The following is a 17,500-nucleotide window of genomic DNA, read 5'->3' as shown; positions in this document are numbered from 1 at the left end:
AAAATAATAACAAAGATCTGAGTGACGTCAGTTTAGTTCCTTCTATACTTTAAAATATAAGCATGACTTCATCCCAACAAAATACCAGATTGAGACAGTTGTCACAAAGAGTTACAAGACTGAACACTCCAGTTGTCACATAGAGTTACAAGACTGAAGACTCCAGTTGTCACATAGAGTTACAAGACTGAAGACTCCAGTTGTCACATAGAGTTACAAGACTGAACACTCCAGTTGTCACATAGAGTTACAAGACTGAAGACTCCAGTTGTCACATAGAGTTACAAGACTGAAGACTCCAGTTGTCACATAGAGTTACAAGACTGAACACTCCAGTTGTCACATAGAGTTACAAGACTGAACACTCCAGTTGTCACATAGAGTTACAAGACTGAAGACGACAGTTGTCACATAGAGTTACAAGACTGAAGACGACAGTTGTCACATAGAGTTACAAGACTGAAGACTCCAGTTGTCACATAGAGTTACAAGACTGAACACTCCAGTTGTCACATAGAGATTAAAAAACCTAAGTAAAATATTCTATATTGAGTTTAAGTCAGATCTGCTTACACGAAATGTTTAAAAGCTTCATAGCTTCCTTTGAAAAAATGCGCAGTCACTTTATAATTTTATAATTTGACTTCAAAGTTAGGTACACATATTTGCAGATCTGGTAACCAAAAATTACCATGGGCTTGTTTTAACATTGAAAGCAAATTTATGAGGGACAGCGTGGTAGAGCGATATGGTCTTTGCTTCCTGGTCGTGTTTCAAAATTGTTGTAATTGGAAATGCTTTGCATTTGGCTGAAAGAATTCTTATTACAGAAACGAGATCATAACAATTTGGTTTATCATACTTGCAAAATAAGTTCACATCGCCCCAAATGAATTATATAATGATTCAAAGTCACTAAGAGAGGTGATCCGGTACCAATTTTCCTTTCCAATAAAATTTGTTTAATCAAATATACTAACGCATCTCCCCAGTAGGAGCAGAAAAATCGTAATTATACGGATTTTTCCTAATGATAGGCATGTCAGGTTTAGTTCTTATGCTATGTGCTGGAAGATGCTGAAAAGTTAAATTAAAATGACAAGAGTTACAAAATTTTAATTGTTTACAATTTTAAAAAAAAACCAATTATTTTTGTTCTCCTTATTAAAGAGAATAAATATAAATTAAATTGTATACTTTTTAAATAGTGATTTAACTTTAGGGACCTTTTTACCAGGCTTGTACATATTTACAGGTCTGACAACTAAATGCAATTATGGGCTTGATTTAACATTGTTGTAATAGACCGTATTTTGCGTTGGTTTGAGAGTATTCTATAACAACAATGAGACCACAATAAATATCAGACCTGAAAATGAATACACATCGTTTTCACCCCTACATACCGTTTTTAGCCGGTGGAACACATATTATAAATTGAGATTTTATATTGCAAAATACCCACTAAACGTGCTCAAAGCGCTTTACTGACCTTTCCCTCTTTCACCACCGTCACAGCCATAGCAGGAGTGTTGTGGCATTCCAGGCTACGCTGCAACATGGCCGTCACCTTTTCAGCATCAAATACTGACTGGTCACTACTGGCCGGGACCAGACACGCGAACATTTGAAGTAGCATCGACACGAAAAGCACGTAAATATTCCACATTTTGAATGGATGGATAGATAATCTCCACCAATCAATCAATCAATCAATCAATCAATCAATCAATCAATCAATCAATCAGCAAATCACTCGAATGATAACAAATAACAAACCAATCAACCAATATATCAAATACTAAATCAATGAATCATTATAGTCCAATTAACTTATAATTTGGAAAAAAACAACAACTTTGATTGCATACAAGTCATTCACAAAACTGGCTCCATAACGAGAAAAACTAAGTATTCCTATTACTAGATTATTGCATATAACATATCGCAATTTAGTGAACTATCCAACGAATTCTACTTCCATAATAAAGTACTTTCAATACACATTGTATTGTACAGCTTCGGCAATTGTCATTTTTATCCTTTGATAATAACATAAAGTTTAACATTGGCACAATCAAATTACATAGTTCTATCAGTGGGTAACACAGTCCCGTCGTTAGTATAAATGACACGATAGTGATGTGGCGGCTGTGATAACAAAACAATAAATGTTTTACACATTGAAGCCATGCTCATTCTTCATTAACACATCATGTGTTCTGAAAAAACAACGTATCTATTTAAAATGTTGGCCAGAAAACTCGTCCTTCGAATATAGATCGATATAGAAAATGACCCTCATTTGGCAAAAACTCTCAAACCTGGGACTTCGCACGTCCCAGGTTTGAGAGTTAAAGAATTACGAGATTTAAAAGAGCGAGGATGGATGATCTTTATTGACGACCAGCATATTATAGCTACTTAGACTAGAAAATAAGATGCCATCACTCTGAAACCAGAAGATCGATTACACAAAGTATGTATCGAGTCCTCCGGAAAATTGGCTTTATTTTTCCAATGAGGTTGGAACCAGTTTCTGACATCACAATGGTTTATTCCCTATTTCGTTTTGAAAATCCAGGTAAAAAAAAAAGTACTCGTATAAGAGTAAGTGCTGCAGAATGAATGACTTCACTCGGGTCTTTGTTTTCCGAGCAGCAGTTGAGTGATTAGTTCTCATATGAGTCTTATTAAACAGACTATAAACGTTGAAGAGTACACAAACGTTAGTGTGTCGGTACGATTCATCTGGCGAACATACACGCAGCATCAATGGAACATATTATATTATTTTGTTTTACAATCCAAGTGAACTTTTCCTGCCCCTATAATATCGCACACATATCAATAAAATGTACAACACATATCCAAAAATTAATATCTGGCATTTATTTTAATGAGGGGTTGAATAATAAGGGTGTTTTTTTAGTTTGTTTATTGCCACCATCACGTTCATTTGAAAGAACATTAATTAAAGCATAAAATGGGAAACAGGTTGGTAACCGCATTGTTAACCAGTTAACTGCCGTTCCCTGGGAAAAAAATCATGTATTGAAAATTTTGGCCATAAAACGCGTGCTTCAAATATTGATATATTTAAATGACTCATCTTCCAAAATCTTTCAAACCTGGGACCCCTCGAGGTCCCAGGATTGAGAATTTTTGCCAAGATGAGGGTCATTTAATTCGATCGATATTTGATGGACGAGATTTCTGGCCAAATGTTTTAAACACATGTTTTTCCAGATTATGACAGTTAACTGGTGAATGACTTAATAAATAGGCTAGCACTATTCAGTATCTGATACTGAATAGTAATTTTGCACTATTCAGTATCTGATACTGAATAGTGGTTTTGCAATATTCAGTATCTGACACTGAATAGTGGTTTTGCACTATAGTACGGTGGTTTTTTCCCCCGAAACCTGACAAAGTTATGGGAAGAGGACAGCTGTGGGAGTGAATCTGGGACTCAGAGAAGTGTACACCAGTGGGGAGTGAACCTGGGACTGGGTTTCGGCGGGTTTCGTAATAAAAAGCAATTACTTTTTTACGAAACCCGACGACACCCTGCAATATCCGACAAAGTTATGGGTAGGCAGCAGCGTTTGTGCGTGTGTGTGTGTGTGTGTGTAAGGGGGGGGGATGAACCTGAGATTCAGGGAAGTATACACCAGTGGGGAGTGAACCTGGGACTCTGGGTTTTATAAAAAAGCAATAAAAAAATGTGGGGGGGGGGATTACTTTTTTACGATACCCGACAATATGCGGCAAAGTTGTGGAAAGTAGGCAAAGCGTGGGGAGTGAACCTGAGACTCAGTGAAGTGTACACCAGTGGGGAGTGAACCTGAGACTACGGTTTTCGGCGGGCTTCAGCTAGTTTCATATAAAAGCAATTAATTTTTTACGAAAACTAAAACTAAAGCAATTTATATTAAAGTTCTATTACACAGACCAGGCCACATTATAGAAGAATTTCCGACAAGTTATATTTAGCAACAGCACGTGGCCGTTGCGTACTATTAATTTTATAACCAAAGAACAGTTTCAATCCTACGTCATAAGATATAAACTGTTTATCGAATGTCCCATAAGATTCGCCCCGAAGAGAGCAAATCATTTTTTTTTCATGTGAGAAATATTATATAGATTCATTGTTTCATATGGTAGACAAGAAATAGTCCAAGATGTCTTGAATCTGTCATGGCAAGAATTTAATTTTGTTCATTTTGGTGTATTCAAGTGAGGCCTTAGATTTTAAAGTCAATATTGTTTAAAGTAACCTATACGAGAGAGAGAGAGAGAGAGAGAGAGAGAGAGAGAGAGAGGGAGAGAGAGAGAGAGAGAGAGAGAGAGAGTTGTGTATATGTGTGTTGTGTGTGTGTGTGTGTGTGTGTGTGTGTGTGTGTGTGTGTGAAAAAATGGGAATGGGGGAGTAGAAGAGAGAAAAATAAAGAGAGTTTAGTTGTTGAAAAGTCTCTTCCGTATCCAAAGTTATAGACGCAGGGTTGTAAACTCATTATATATATACTAAAGAGCATACAGATAGAAACTAAGTACCCCCCCCCCCCCAATCCCCTAATTGCCCCATAAGCAAATAAGTGAAGAGAGCAAGTATAATAAAGATAACAGCAGTACATTCCGTAAATCTACTACAAAGCTAAAGTCATTACTGACCAAAGCCTGGTTGTTATCTTGCCCTAAAACAAATAGCTAACTTATCATTATGCGTCTAGTTGCCTGTGAACTATGAAATACAGAGGCCACCATCCTCTGTGATAATGATGTGTTTTGGTTTTTTGCAAATGTTATGAATAGGGAATAACAGATTAGTTTTTACACGTTACCAATCTTGTCAAAACGCGGCATGTCGGGTAAACCAGATGCTTAAAATTGAAATTCAAGCTAAGCTTATAAAATTTGAGATAATATAAGTTCCTCCATTATCAGCTAAGTACCGTGCTCTGTAAAGACAGGTACTTAAAAATGTGGCGTGGTTCCGGGTTTGAGAGTTTTTGCCAAGATGAGGGTCATTTGATCGATATGTGAAGGACGAGTTTTCTGGCCAAATTTTTAAATACGTGTTTTCCAGAGCACGACAGTTAACTTGTTAAGGACAATGAGTTTTATTTCTTAATCTCAAAAACTCAATTTTCTTTAACCAATTAACATGGACTTAATACCAGATCGAGTCGACATGTCACAAATGTTTGCGTTTTTTTTTTGATGACATGATGGACATCTTCGAAGAATATAATTTTCATCGTTTGTGCTTTTTAAAGAATTAGATTTAAAATTGTGTTGTGGACAGAATTAATGCATTTCTACTGTATATTACAGCTGTCTGTTTATAGCTGCAGAATTATTTATGATAAAATTTAGCATTCTTGGACACTCTTAGATTTGTAAAGTTGTGAGGATCATCGAAAAGTAAACATGGCGGGTGAGTACTTGATGACAAATATATAAAAGTATTTTTGCTTTGACTTTGATGTGGACGAGAATGTGTCAACTTGTGTATCGTCATGACTTGTTTATTTGAGGCTGTGCCAAAATGTACTTCGGAAGCGAGGACGAGAGACGCATGCGCATAACCAACATGACGTTCTCTCTCTAATAACTTTCCGCCGGTGACGTCACAGACTATAGGTGACGTCCAAACAAGGGACGCTACTTCTCCGCTAATCTCATTCCCTATACCGCGCACACTTGGGCGCAATGAAAAAAAAAATAAATAAATAAATAAATAAATATGATGACAGCGACAATCAATAGTTAAACAATGCACAAATTAAAATACCATGCATACAACGGACTAAAAGACACGGGGGGAAAGAGTTCTGTTTCAGATTCTTTTAAAAAATTTCAAATGAGGGACTGGATCTCGTTTTAAAACTCATGCTATTCCATTATAACAGAGGGGCACTCAAACAAAAAGATTTGCAGTTAAATTTGTTAAAAACAATTATTTGCAATAAAGAGTCAGTAGATCTCAATGCTCGAACTGGTATATTATTATATGGAAATGTTAGGTCTTGGATGTAAGGAGGGGAAATTTCGTTCATGGATTTATATGCAAAATAAAGAATCTTATAGAAGAGAGATTGAGCTTTTATATAGTGCAATATCCACTAAATGTGCTCAAAGCGCTTTACAAGGGGTCCCTGGTCAACAACAACATTTAACATGTAGGACGGGACATGATGCCTGTTTGGCGATATTACAATTTTTCGGACAAAGACAATGCTGTTAACGGCCAGGTACTCATTTTACATCTGAGTACGGTGAGAGAATGTGAGTAAAGAGCCTTTTCCAAGGACTCAACTATGCGCCGAGCGCGAGGCTCGAACCCAGGACCTTCCAATCCGAAAATGAGTATCATACCACTAGACCACATAGCCGCATTATACTGAAAGTTTGGGATCAAACGACTTCTTCAGCCATCATCAAAAACAATTAAAGCGGTAATATTTCTAGTTAAATCCAGATTTTTACCATTTGAACTGTTTTTGATTGACGTCTGAAGAGCGGTGTCCCTTTTGTTCTATCACACTCTATAATTTCTTGTAACCAAAAACACATTCATGAGTGTACCAGGGTTATTAAGTCATATAAAATAAAGATTTTAAAATATTTTTTTTAAAACTTATATATTTTTTAAATTATTTATTTATTCATTATAATGTTTTGTATTTTTTTCTTTCTTTTAAATAAAATTTTTTATTAAGGTCAATATCCCTGTACCTGTTTATTGTCGTATTTAAAAGATGGAGAAAAATCTAATCTGGCAAAGTGACGACAAACATTGGGGTATCTCATTCCTGAGGTTAAAAAAAAATATTTTAAAAACACATTCATGTCTGGGACAAAATAGGCGATAATAAATATACGATTATACAGACTGGGACCAAAATTGTTGAGTGTCTGGTCACAAACCAAGCTTAACTATATCACGTTTGAATGTGTACGTAGGAATAAATAGATTACGATATTAAACGCATCTCCTTTACGTAATACCCCAGTTTCTCTAGCACAGAAAACAAATCACTTGTCAAATCGATATGTTATTACGTGGCAATCAGTTCTTGATTACACCGTTAGGAATTACAAGATATGACAATATGATTCATTGCTGATCACAGCACAATTACTCATCGAAAAAAAAAGTAGTACTTTTACTACATGATCAAATCAATAGTTTCAAAGCATATTTTAACGTTTAGGATGGGTAAATGAAAACAATACCCCCTGACCTTTGTGTTAAAATGTATTACAAATATAAAAAATATAAGGTAACCGATTTTATTCATTATGGAAGGAGCGAAGAGTTGGATCTACAGAAAAATACTAAAGATATTTTAGAAATGTAAGAAAAGATATGAACCTGTCTGTGATGGAACAAAGGAGAAAATGGGTACTCACCCATTACCGAAGCTTTTCCAATATCTCAATCTAGAAGTTAATGTTTGGTTGGAATGCCATCGACGTTTACATATATGCACACACACACACACACACACACACACACACACACACACATATATATATATATATATATATATATATATATATATATATATATATATATATAAATTATAAAACAAAAACCATGAAATAATAGTGCTCAACTTTAGTATAAAAGGAGCTATTTATAAACATTTAAAATATAATTAAGATAGTTTGACTTCTACAACGTTGTTATCGAGCGTTGCTCTCATCAGGAAGTATATATATATATATATATATATATATATATATATATATATATATATATATATATATATATAATACAAATAATGCTATATATAGAATAATTGAAGTATATATATATATATATATATATATATATATATATATATATATATATATATATATAAATACAAATAATGCTATATATAGAATAATTGAAGTATATATATATATATATATATATATATATATATATATAATACAAATAATGCTATATATAGAATAATTGAAGTATATATATATATATATATATATATATATATATAATACAAATAATGCTATATATAGAATAATTGAAGTTGGGGTTCCTCTGTTCTTTATTATTTTTCTAGTTATTGGGTGAGTAGTTTTCCCTGAATCATACAATAAACGTTTAAAGTTATACGGTACAGTTTTGTTTGTTGGTACGATCGATCTGGCAAGCAGAACGGGTGAGCATTTTACTTACACGTATACCGTCATGGCTGAATCATCGAGGTTCGTTTGATGGCCTCGTTCTGACACTAAGGTAGTTGTGAGAGTAGATGTACATGATCGACATTAAGTACGAAGCCACTTGTTAAAATTAGAATACTAGATAACGAATTGCAAAGAGCATCACTCATAATATGGCCAGACGGATGGCGCCGTGTGAGTCGAATCCAGAGTTCGACTTTCATTCAACGTAAACGTTTTAATTACCCATTGCTTGTATGATATGTCTCTACTCGTCTTCTGCCTTCACCCCCATATTGTCTTTATATTTGTATGACTATTTGGCAATGCCAGCGAGTTGGTGAAGGAAAGTCGTTATCTTTCACAACGCCCGTACAGCTTAGTTTGCTGACATGGGATACTCGTTGTCACAGTAAAGGTTGTTCACAATTATCTTATTAAATTTTTATTTTATTAAGAACTGAATTCATCTCACTCCAGTTATATTTCGGTAGGCTTAGAAAAACGTCACCTTCTAATATTAGATCATCTTTCCTTTAATAGCCTTCCCTAGAATTAATTTCTAATTAGTGAATACTTTTCGTTCTACATTCTGTCACGTAGCCACTTATTATAAACGCTGATAGGTCTAACATTCTACACTCACTTCTCTCTACAATCTATGCCGGACGGCCAGCCGCTCCATTCCTCATACATTGATATATTTGAAGATTTTTATCTTTTGGTACGTTGTGGATATTTTAGCTCCACTATCAAGACACCGGAGCTTTTACCTTTGATAGTGCAATCTTCAACAAATCAAGGATCAAACCTGAGCCCGCTGTCGAAGAAATAAATAATTGATCCCTTCCCAACTGCCTGGAAGTGGAACCTTACAAACCTGAGCCCGCCGTCGGAGGAATAAATAAACCATCCCTTTCAACTGCCTGGAAACGTATAACCTTACAAACCTGATATTATATCATCATAAGTTACGCAATATATTCACATTTCTATTTGTAACTGCCATAATCATTATTCATCTCATTTAATCAAATTTCATCTTTCTTTTTATTTCATCTTAAACAAATCGTTAATTGTTTTTCATTTAAAGTAACTAGTAAATTCTGGGGCCTTATTCTACATATCTTTATGCATAGTCGAGTAGCTCTTTACTCACTTGAGACCTGGACACTCGTACCATGCCAAAGAGCCTCTCTTACTGATGCTTACCTTCTTTTTCTCACCCCTCTGTCCACTCAGCAGGGAATTGGTGTTTGATATGGAGGAAATCACTTGGTGATAGACAAGTGTTCCATACAAAGAGTAGCACGCAATTTCTATATTCGTCCAACATTACATAATCAGGGAGGGATAATGATTAACTGGGCCTTACGGCTCGAAACAACTAGTTTCATTTTTTGTTCGCATATAAGTTCTTGTGTACTTGTGTAAATATGTAGGTTAAATGATTTGTCATCGTTTTTCCAGTCAGATAAGATAAGCATTCATTGACTGAACTGCATTCCAACATAAATCGATTAGTGGTTTTCCATCAGGTTAAGGAAAAATTGTGTCATTTGCTGAAATAAAGTTTGCTTTTCAAATTTACTTAATGGAAGAAAATCTCAAAATGTAAAATGTGGTAAAATCGACTGAACTTCTTTTCTAAAATCACTCTTTATCGCTGAGCTTTAAATAGCCAATGTGTATGCTAGTGAATATAAAATCATAGAATATTTGTTAAGATTACGAATACTATTATCATCAACCCCCGTTTTCACCACCTTGAATTTGCGTACGGTATTCATCAATGTCTTCTTTCGTTTCTGATGCAGGTCCCGTGTCATTTAAGCCCATTTGAGGTAATCTGTATGCACGATGGTGTGTACTTATATTATCCATGCATCAATTTGACATATTCTTTTGTTTGTAATGACAATTGACATAATAATATAATATGTATATCTGCACAATATATTCTGCAGGGCATTCAAGGTCTTTTGGCTTATGTAAACTTTAATGATTACACTATGATATAAAGCCTAACAAATCGACGCAGAGACTGAAACGGACAAAACTAATTTTAAGTTACAAACTTTTATATTTTAATGGTGCACTCGACGTGTACATATATGTGGGTCTGACATCCGAACCCACATGTGGGCCTAGCCTAACATTGTTGTAATGGACACTATTTTGCGTCATTTTTTGAGATTCCATTAACAACACAATGAGCCCATAAGAAAGTGGGTTATCAGACCTGCAAATAAGTGCAATAATATTTTTTGCGTACTACGTCATCAATAACACCAGAGGCCAAAGAAGACATTGTTGATGAATGCTAAATGGAATTCAATGTGATGACAATCGGAATTTATAAAAATATATTTGTTGTGATCTTAACAGAGATGCTACCATTTATTTTACTTAACAGCTTACACATTGGTTGCTTGTACTCAACAATATAGAGTGGTTTTCGGGGGGGGGGGGGGGATACCCCGTGAGCTTTTTTTTATATAGCGTGATATCCATAACGTGCTCAAAGCATTTCATAACAGAAACACTTAACATGGACGAGCCATGACTCGTGTTAGGCTTTATTACATTTTTTTTTCTGACAGAGACAATTCTAATAATATAAGTACACATCATCGTGCAAACAAAATACCTCAAATAGATTAAAATGACAGAGAGGCGAAGTGGCCGAGCGGTTAAGGCATTGCACTGTGACCGGAAGGTCCCGGGTTAATCCCCAATTTGCTAATTTAGGACAACATGGGTGATTCCTGTTGACATCAGACATCTTGTTTGATAAATTATCTATAATCCCCCGTGGAATGTCTAGGCAACAATATCTTATGATGTCGTGGAGGAAGGGCGTAATTTTATTATTTTTAATTTATCCAATTCTACACACAATTTAGGTGAAAGGATGTGAATAAAGAGCGTTTTATGAGGACAACAATGCACCGCTCGGAGCAGGACCCGAAGCCTGGACTTCCGGTCCGAAGGCGACCACATAGCCGCACGAAAATAGATCACAGTGTCGCGCAAGCTTTGGAAGAAACTTTTGTAAGAAAATAGTCTTGATACGAGACTATAGTGAGGGATTAAAATTTATACCAGTTATTTCTCTAGTTGCTAGTGACACCTGCTGTCTGGTCTAAATCCTCCTCGTCACCGAGCCCAGCAACCCAAGTATTTAGGGCAGTTCTGTAAAGGGAAATAATCCCTTGTCGAATGGTGTTTATGGTAATGTCAGAGTTATCTACCTGTAATTAGGTCTTCATTTGATTGATAGGTTAAAATGGTTCGATTACTCATAATATCTACATCTCTCTCTCTCTCTCTCTCTCTCTCTCTCTCTCTCTCTCTCTCTCTCTCTCTCTCTCTCTCTCTCTCTCTCTCTCTTAAATCTTAAAATTATCATTGAAGCCAACAGGAAGACATTCGATTTCTAGACATAACCATCAACTTGAACAACGGCACCTACCAACCATTAAAAAAACCCCAATAACATCCCATTGTATTTACGTCCATAAATATAGCAACCACCCACAATAATAATAATAATAATAATAATAATAATAATAATAATAATAATAATAATAATAATAATAATTATAATAATTATAATAATAATAATAATAATAATAATAATAATAATAATAATAATAATAATAATAATAATAATGATAATAATGCTGAAAACTGATATAGCGCTATAACTCCGAGACACCAGACTCTAAGCGCTTAAAAAACAGCGAAAAAAGCATTTACAAACAACTAACAGCTCTACAAACAACAACATATTTAACGCACGAAGCAACCCCATAATAGACGCACTACAAAAAAGTGGCTATAACTATAAACTAGGGCTATTGGTCAGTACTGACCAAGGGGCGCTAGCATCTGTTGGTTAGTACTGACCAATGGGCACTAGAACCAACAAACGAAAACTACCACAGCCAGAACAGCCCAACAACATCATACAGAAAAAAATGCAACTGCAAGTTCCAAGTCAGGATCCCCCTAAACGGCAATTGAATTCAATAGTCTGATGTCACGTCGCCCAGCAACGGCAGCCATCGTGGTTCTAAACAAAGAAAATCGGTACTTTTTATTCTTCATGCTGACAAGAACGTTTCCTATGCCTTGTGATCAGAATGTGTAAAAGTCAAAACAAGATCATATTTATAATGTTTTTCTCCTCTGGATACGCTTTTATGCTTGTCGGAGAAATATTTCATAAGGGCGTTCGCCATTGTTCCGATAGTTTAGAGCCAGTTACTAAGTTACCATACGTCATTACGAGGGAAGTGACGTCATGACTGTTGAAGCGTATTGTCTGACACAAAACATTATTTTATCAAGCCACAGTTACACGCTCAGACCCATCAAAACAAGAAACATACATAGGCTCCACAGAGTGTTCATTCAAAACAGATACAAACTGCACAAATCTTCCTTCAAAAACATACACAACCGACATTCTACTACACTAAGCGAACACATTTGGAACCTCAAAGAAAACAACATACAACACAGCATTACATGGAAAACCATCTCCGGAGTACAATCGTACTCTCCCTCTTCTAAAATTTGCAACCTCTGTTAAGGATGAAAAATTCTACATCATCATAAAACCGAACATGGCAACAATCAATAAAAGTAACGAACTTACATTTCCATGCAGACAAAGAAGCAAACACCTTTTATGAAATTATGAACCACCATAACCGCGAAGCCGATAACGTATGATACCGGAAGAAAAAACCCCAAAACAATATACTTTCTCTTTAACTTCCTGAAGAAAGCGAATGCTCGAAACAACATTCACTGTAACAGTCGATGAAAATTATACTTGAAATATTTTATAGATAGCTACTTTTATCAAAAAGTTGAGCACTATTATGTCATCATGATTTTTGTTTATATATATATATATATATATATATATATATATATGTATATATATATATATATATGTGTGTGTGTGTGTGTGTGTGTATGCATGTGTGTGTTGTCAATATTTCGATTTAAACCGAGTTTACATCATTAAACTTAGTCCGTATTATTCAGTAACAAATGCATTACTGAGAACCCTTATACAAACTCAATAATTAAAATCATAATTTTTTTTCCACCGTTCTATACTTTTAATACTATTAGAAACCGAGGCACAGAAATATAAATTTAAATTTAAATCATTAAAAATATAAGATTCTGTTTATAATGAAGGCAACAATGGAGTCTGCCTCTAAACCCATAGACTCATGAAGCAGGAATTTATGCTTCTCTAGCGGTACGAGATAAAATTTGAAAAAGTGTTTATGAAAGAGTGCCAGACAACAAATCTAGAATGAAAAATACCTCCCCCCCCCCCCCAAATAAATCTCAAAAAGTCATCCTCGACTGGGGATCTAGGAATAATGATTTCTTTTTTCCTTCTTGCTTTGTCTGGCACTGTTTCATACAAACTTTATCAGATTTTTATCTTACACCAGTGCCTGCTCTCTAATTTTTCAATTTGATATCTTGTTGTGCTAAATACCTTCGATAACAATTATTCCTACATTGTTGATAAGGCGATGAGCTTCAAGGAGTCTCATGAGGATTTTTGATAAGTTGAGGAGTGAGGAAAAGGGTGCTTCATAATCTAAAGTAAAAGTTTCCTGACTGATATCACTGACGTTTTGTTATTGTGCACTAAATTATCTAGTGCTTTTTTTTTGTTTTTTGTTGTTTGTTTGTTTTTTTTTTTTTTGTTTTTTTTAAAACACTTACGACACTTTAAAGTCTTTTTAAAAGAAAAATGAAAGGATGGCATAAAGAATGTGAATATACTCTCAAAAGCACTCAAGAAAGAGTTTTTCAAAATGACTCGTTTAATATATGAAGAGACATAGGTTCCAAAAAGACATACTGCAATTTTTCGCCTCCAACTCCAAACACAGCATCTAAATAGATTCAACATAACAACCTCCTGTGTATCCATTATGTGACAACCCTCATGAAACAACTTACCCCTTACTTTCCAACTGCAGCAATCCCCAAGTCCTCAGACAACATCTTCTCCCTTTTATAGCCAAATACAGAATACACTCTCTACAGCACAACGGAACAACCTAAAAAGATCGCCACGCACTAATGCAATGAATTGGAAATACTCAAGCAAACTAAAAGGTTTCCGGATTAGAAAGAGCAACAGCAACAACAAGAGGTCGATCCAAGAGCAATCTATCAACGTGCTAAGAATTAGACCAGCTAAAAGTCCCACCCAACACAAACACAAGATTTTCCTATGAGGGATAAATTCAAATGCTTTAAAATATATAAGTAATGTAAAACGGTAAATAACAGAGATATGATTTAAAGGAAAGAAATGTCACCTTCCCCAACCCCCTCCCCCTCCACACACGCCCCCTTGATATATTTGGCTGTCTTACTCCCAACTAAGGACCCTTGCTACGGTAGATACGGACGAAAAGAAACAAAATAGAGACATAGATGGTGCTGCAGATCTTAGCTCCCTACCACAACAAATCAAAAGACTCCACCCCCCCCCCTCCCCCCTTTCATTACTGCAATAGATTTAGCCTACAAGATTACTATTATTGATTTGCCATATCAACTTTTGTTTTTTTTTCTAGTTTCTTACTACAATATGAGCGATACTAAGTTGATATATTTCTTATATTCCTCTTTTATCAATTAAGATCATTGCATGGACCAGTAATCAACTTGTCCACGATCTTTCAAGTATAATTCGACCACTTATTTGCTGTACTTAAAATATCTTCCGTTGTTTTGACATTCATTGAATCGTTATCAAACTCTACCCCATCATCTTTTTATTACATCATTTGTGATTTGATAGATTATTTTGATTTTTACAATTTTGATTTTTTTTTAATGAAAGTTTTTATTGAGTTGAATGGCTCTGTGTCGAGCATTGCCACATCTCTCCAAAACTTTAATTTTGAGATGCGTATAAAAAGAAATCTTCCGTTCAACATCTTTTCGGCTTTACTCAAAACTCACAACATATCCGAACGTTTCTATCAATAGTGTTGTAGTGTAACAGCTTTTGCATTGAGGATCTAGCCGGAAGCCGGCACTTCACATTGGATTAACATGGCTAAATAAAACTTTTCAGCTTTCATACAGGACACTATTCACGAAATTATGTGCTCAAAGCGCTTTGCAAGGGACCCACAGCCAACAACAACATTTACCATGACGCCAGCAAGCGATTTTACAATTATTTTCGACAGAGACAACGATGCTATCTGCCAGTTAAATTTCACCTGAGTAAGGTGAGAGAAAATGGCCAAAGCGGACTTTCTTAGGACTCAACGTTGCGCCTTCTGCAACAAGATCAGAGGGCGAGTGTCACATAAATAAACACGGCTCGGTCTATTGCAACCACACAAAAATGGAGAAATTATGATTAAAACTTAATTCTCATTTGAAGAAATAAAGAGAAATTATTCGAATAGAAATTGCTGTCGCCAATTTGTTCTTCATTCCGTCCTACCATTGGTCCATTTGTTATTGGACACTGAAATAACAGCCTTTGTTTGCGAAGTTCACAAATCCATTTCTTTCACACCCTGCGTCCCCTCCCCCCCCCCCCTCTTCCTCCCCCCTACACACATAGTTGACCCTATTGTTCAGTTATAGAAACGTTAATTCTGTTCCCGAGGTGGAAAGGAAAGGTATCTAGATAGGAAATCGGCTACCCCTGTAACGTATCGGTACAGTAATTTACTAATGCATTTAGTTTGCCGTACATGACTATGTCAAAACCTACATGCATGCATTTATTGTCAGTCAATAATATAGCGTTGTGTTCACATAATATTATTATACAGAGGTTTGGACCAGAATCTCAATGTCTTTTATGTTGTTCTCTGAAAGAAATACACGTATTTCAAATTTTGGCCAGAAAACTCGTCTTTCAAATATCGATCGATTAAAATGACCTTCGTCTTGGCAAAAATTTTCAAATCGGGCACTTCGTTTATTTGAAGTCCCAGGTTTGAGAGTTTTTGCCAAGAAGAAGATCATTTTAATCGATGGATATAGGACGAGTTTCTGGCCAATATCTTAAATACGTGTTGTTTCAGAGTACCACAAATGATGGCTAGATCTGTGTTAACATAAAATATTCGATTACTAGCACTTTTCTACGTCGCCTTTGATTTCACTAGATCTGGTTAGACTTGGTTATTCATTCAATGATAGCTGAACAATTCGGGGTGAAAAAAGAATAATCTGATTTGTTTTGTTTGTTTTTAATGGTTTTACGGCGCTTGCAACACATTAAGGTCATATAAGCGACAGAATAATCTGAGTTGACAAGATTTTCGACTTTATCGATTCTGGTCGGGAAGCTGGTGCGCTAAATTTTACGCTGTCTTGATGACTTGTTTCAGGGTTGTTTTCTTTGTGTATCAGGATATTGTACAAGGACAAGAATAACGGTAGGCATTTTGTTTTTATTTTTGAAAGTAAAAAAAGAAAGCTGTGATCAGGAGGTCTGAGGATCGGTCCCCAGTCGAGGCAGGTATTTTTTTTTTATTTTTTTTTTTTTGGAATTATTTTTTTTTAAATTGTATATAATTTCCGGCTTTGTCTGTTACTAATAGGCTTCAACAGTCGTGACGTCACTTCCCTCGTAATGACGCATAGTAACTTAGTAACTGGTTCTAAACTATCGGATCAGTGGCGGACGTCCTTATAAAATACTTCTCCGACGAGCATAAAAATGTATCCAGAGGAGAAAAACATTAGAAATCTGATCAAGTATTGACTTTTATATATTCTGATCACACGATCTGTAAAAAAAGTTCTAGCCAGCATGAAGAATAAAAAGTACCGACTTTCTTTCACGAATTACCATTCTCAATACGCTTCATATCATTACATTCGTTCCAACAAGGAGAAAATGCAATTTCCCAATAGTTTGTCACGCATCCAATCACTGACCACGCAGAACATCGCTTGCTCATGTTACACAACGAGACATGAACGAATGTTTCACCAGGCGCTGTTTCACCGACACCGTAGACTACTGGTGCAAATAAAGGTTGATTAACCAGTTAATTTTCGTTCTGAAAAGACACGAATTTTAAAATTTGGTCATTATACTCGTCCTTCAAATATCCATCTATTTAAATGACCCTCATCTTAGCAAATACTCTCAAACCTGCTATGGAGGCAGCGTGGCTCACCGGTACGGTCTTTGCTTCGTACCCGAAAGGTATGAGTTCGATCACCCGCCGCTGCGCTGTGTGACCTTGAGCAAGTCACATCGCCTTAGCTC

The 17,500-nt window shown here is 35.5% G+C and overlaps 2 protein-coding genes across 5 annotated transcripts in view; one reads left to right on the top strand and one right to left on the bottom strand.

The window, feature by feature from the left end:
• LOC144966502 (uncharacterized) overlaps nucleotides 1-2,849 on the bottom strand; it is a 19,805-nt gene extending 16,956 nt beyond the window's left edge. For both annotated transcript variants that reach the window (XM_078903118.1, XM_078903117.1), the window contains exons 1-2: nucleotides 2,729-2,849; nucleotides 1,493-2,222 (exon numbers count right to left, since the gene is read on the bottom strand). In XM_078903118.1, coding sequence (XP_078759244.1) covers nucleotides 1,493-1,669 — 177 coding nt within the window. In that variant the 5' untranslated portion in view covers nucleotides 1,670-2,222; nucleotides 2,729-2,849. The remainder of the gene's footprint in view (nucleotides 1-1,492; nucleotides 2,223-2,728) is intronic.
• Nucleotides 2,850-4,741: 1,892 nt separating this feature from the next.
• LOC144966500 (uncharacterized) overlaps nucleotides 4,742-17,500 on the top strand; it is a 51,860-nt gene continuing 39,101 nt past the window's right edge. Inside the window, exon 1 of one of the 3 annotated variants that reach the window (XM_078903112.1) lies at nucleotides 4,742-5,446. The gene's annotated coding sequence lies outside the window, so the exon portion shown is untranslated. Of the gene's footprint in view, nucleotides 5,447-16,393; nucleotides 16,659-17,500 lie in introns of those variants that run through there. The other 2 variants (XM_078903115.1, XM_078903116.1) reach the window with 2 other exon arrangements.

Source organism: Berghia stephanieae, chromosome 2 (assembly GCF_034508935.2).
Source record: "Berghia stephanieae isolate SIO BIC M18660-M18661 chromosome 2, UCSD_Bste_1.3, whole genome shotgun sequence".
Taxonomy (NCBI): Eukaryota; Metazoa; Mollusca; class Gastropoda; order Nudibranchia; family Aeolidiidae; genus Berghia; species Berghia stephanieae.
Note: the sequence above shows the minus strand (reverse complement) of the source record. Positions and strands in the feature narration are given on the sequence as shown.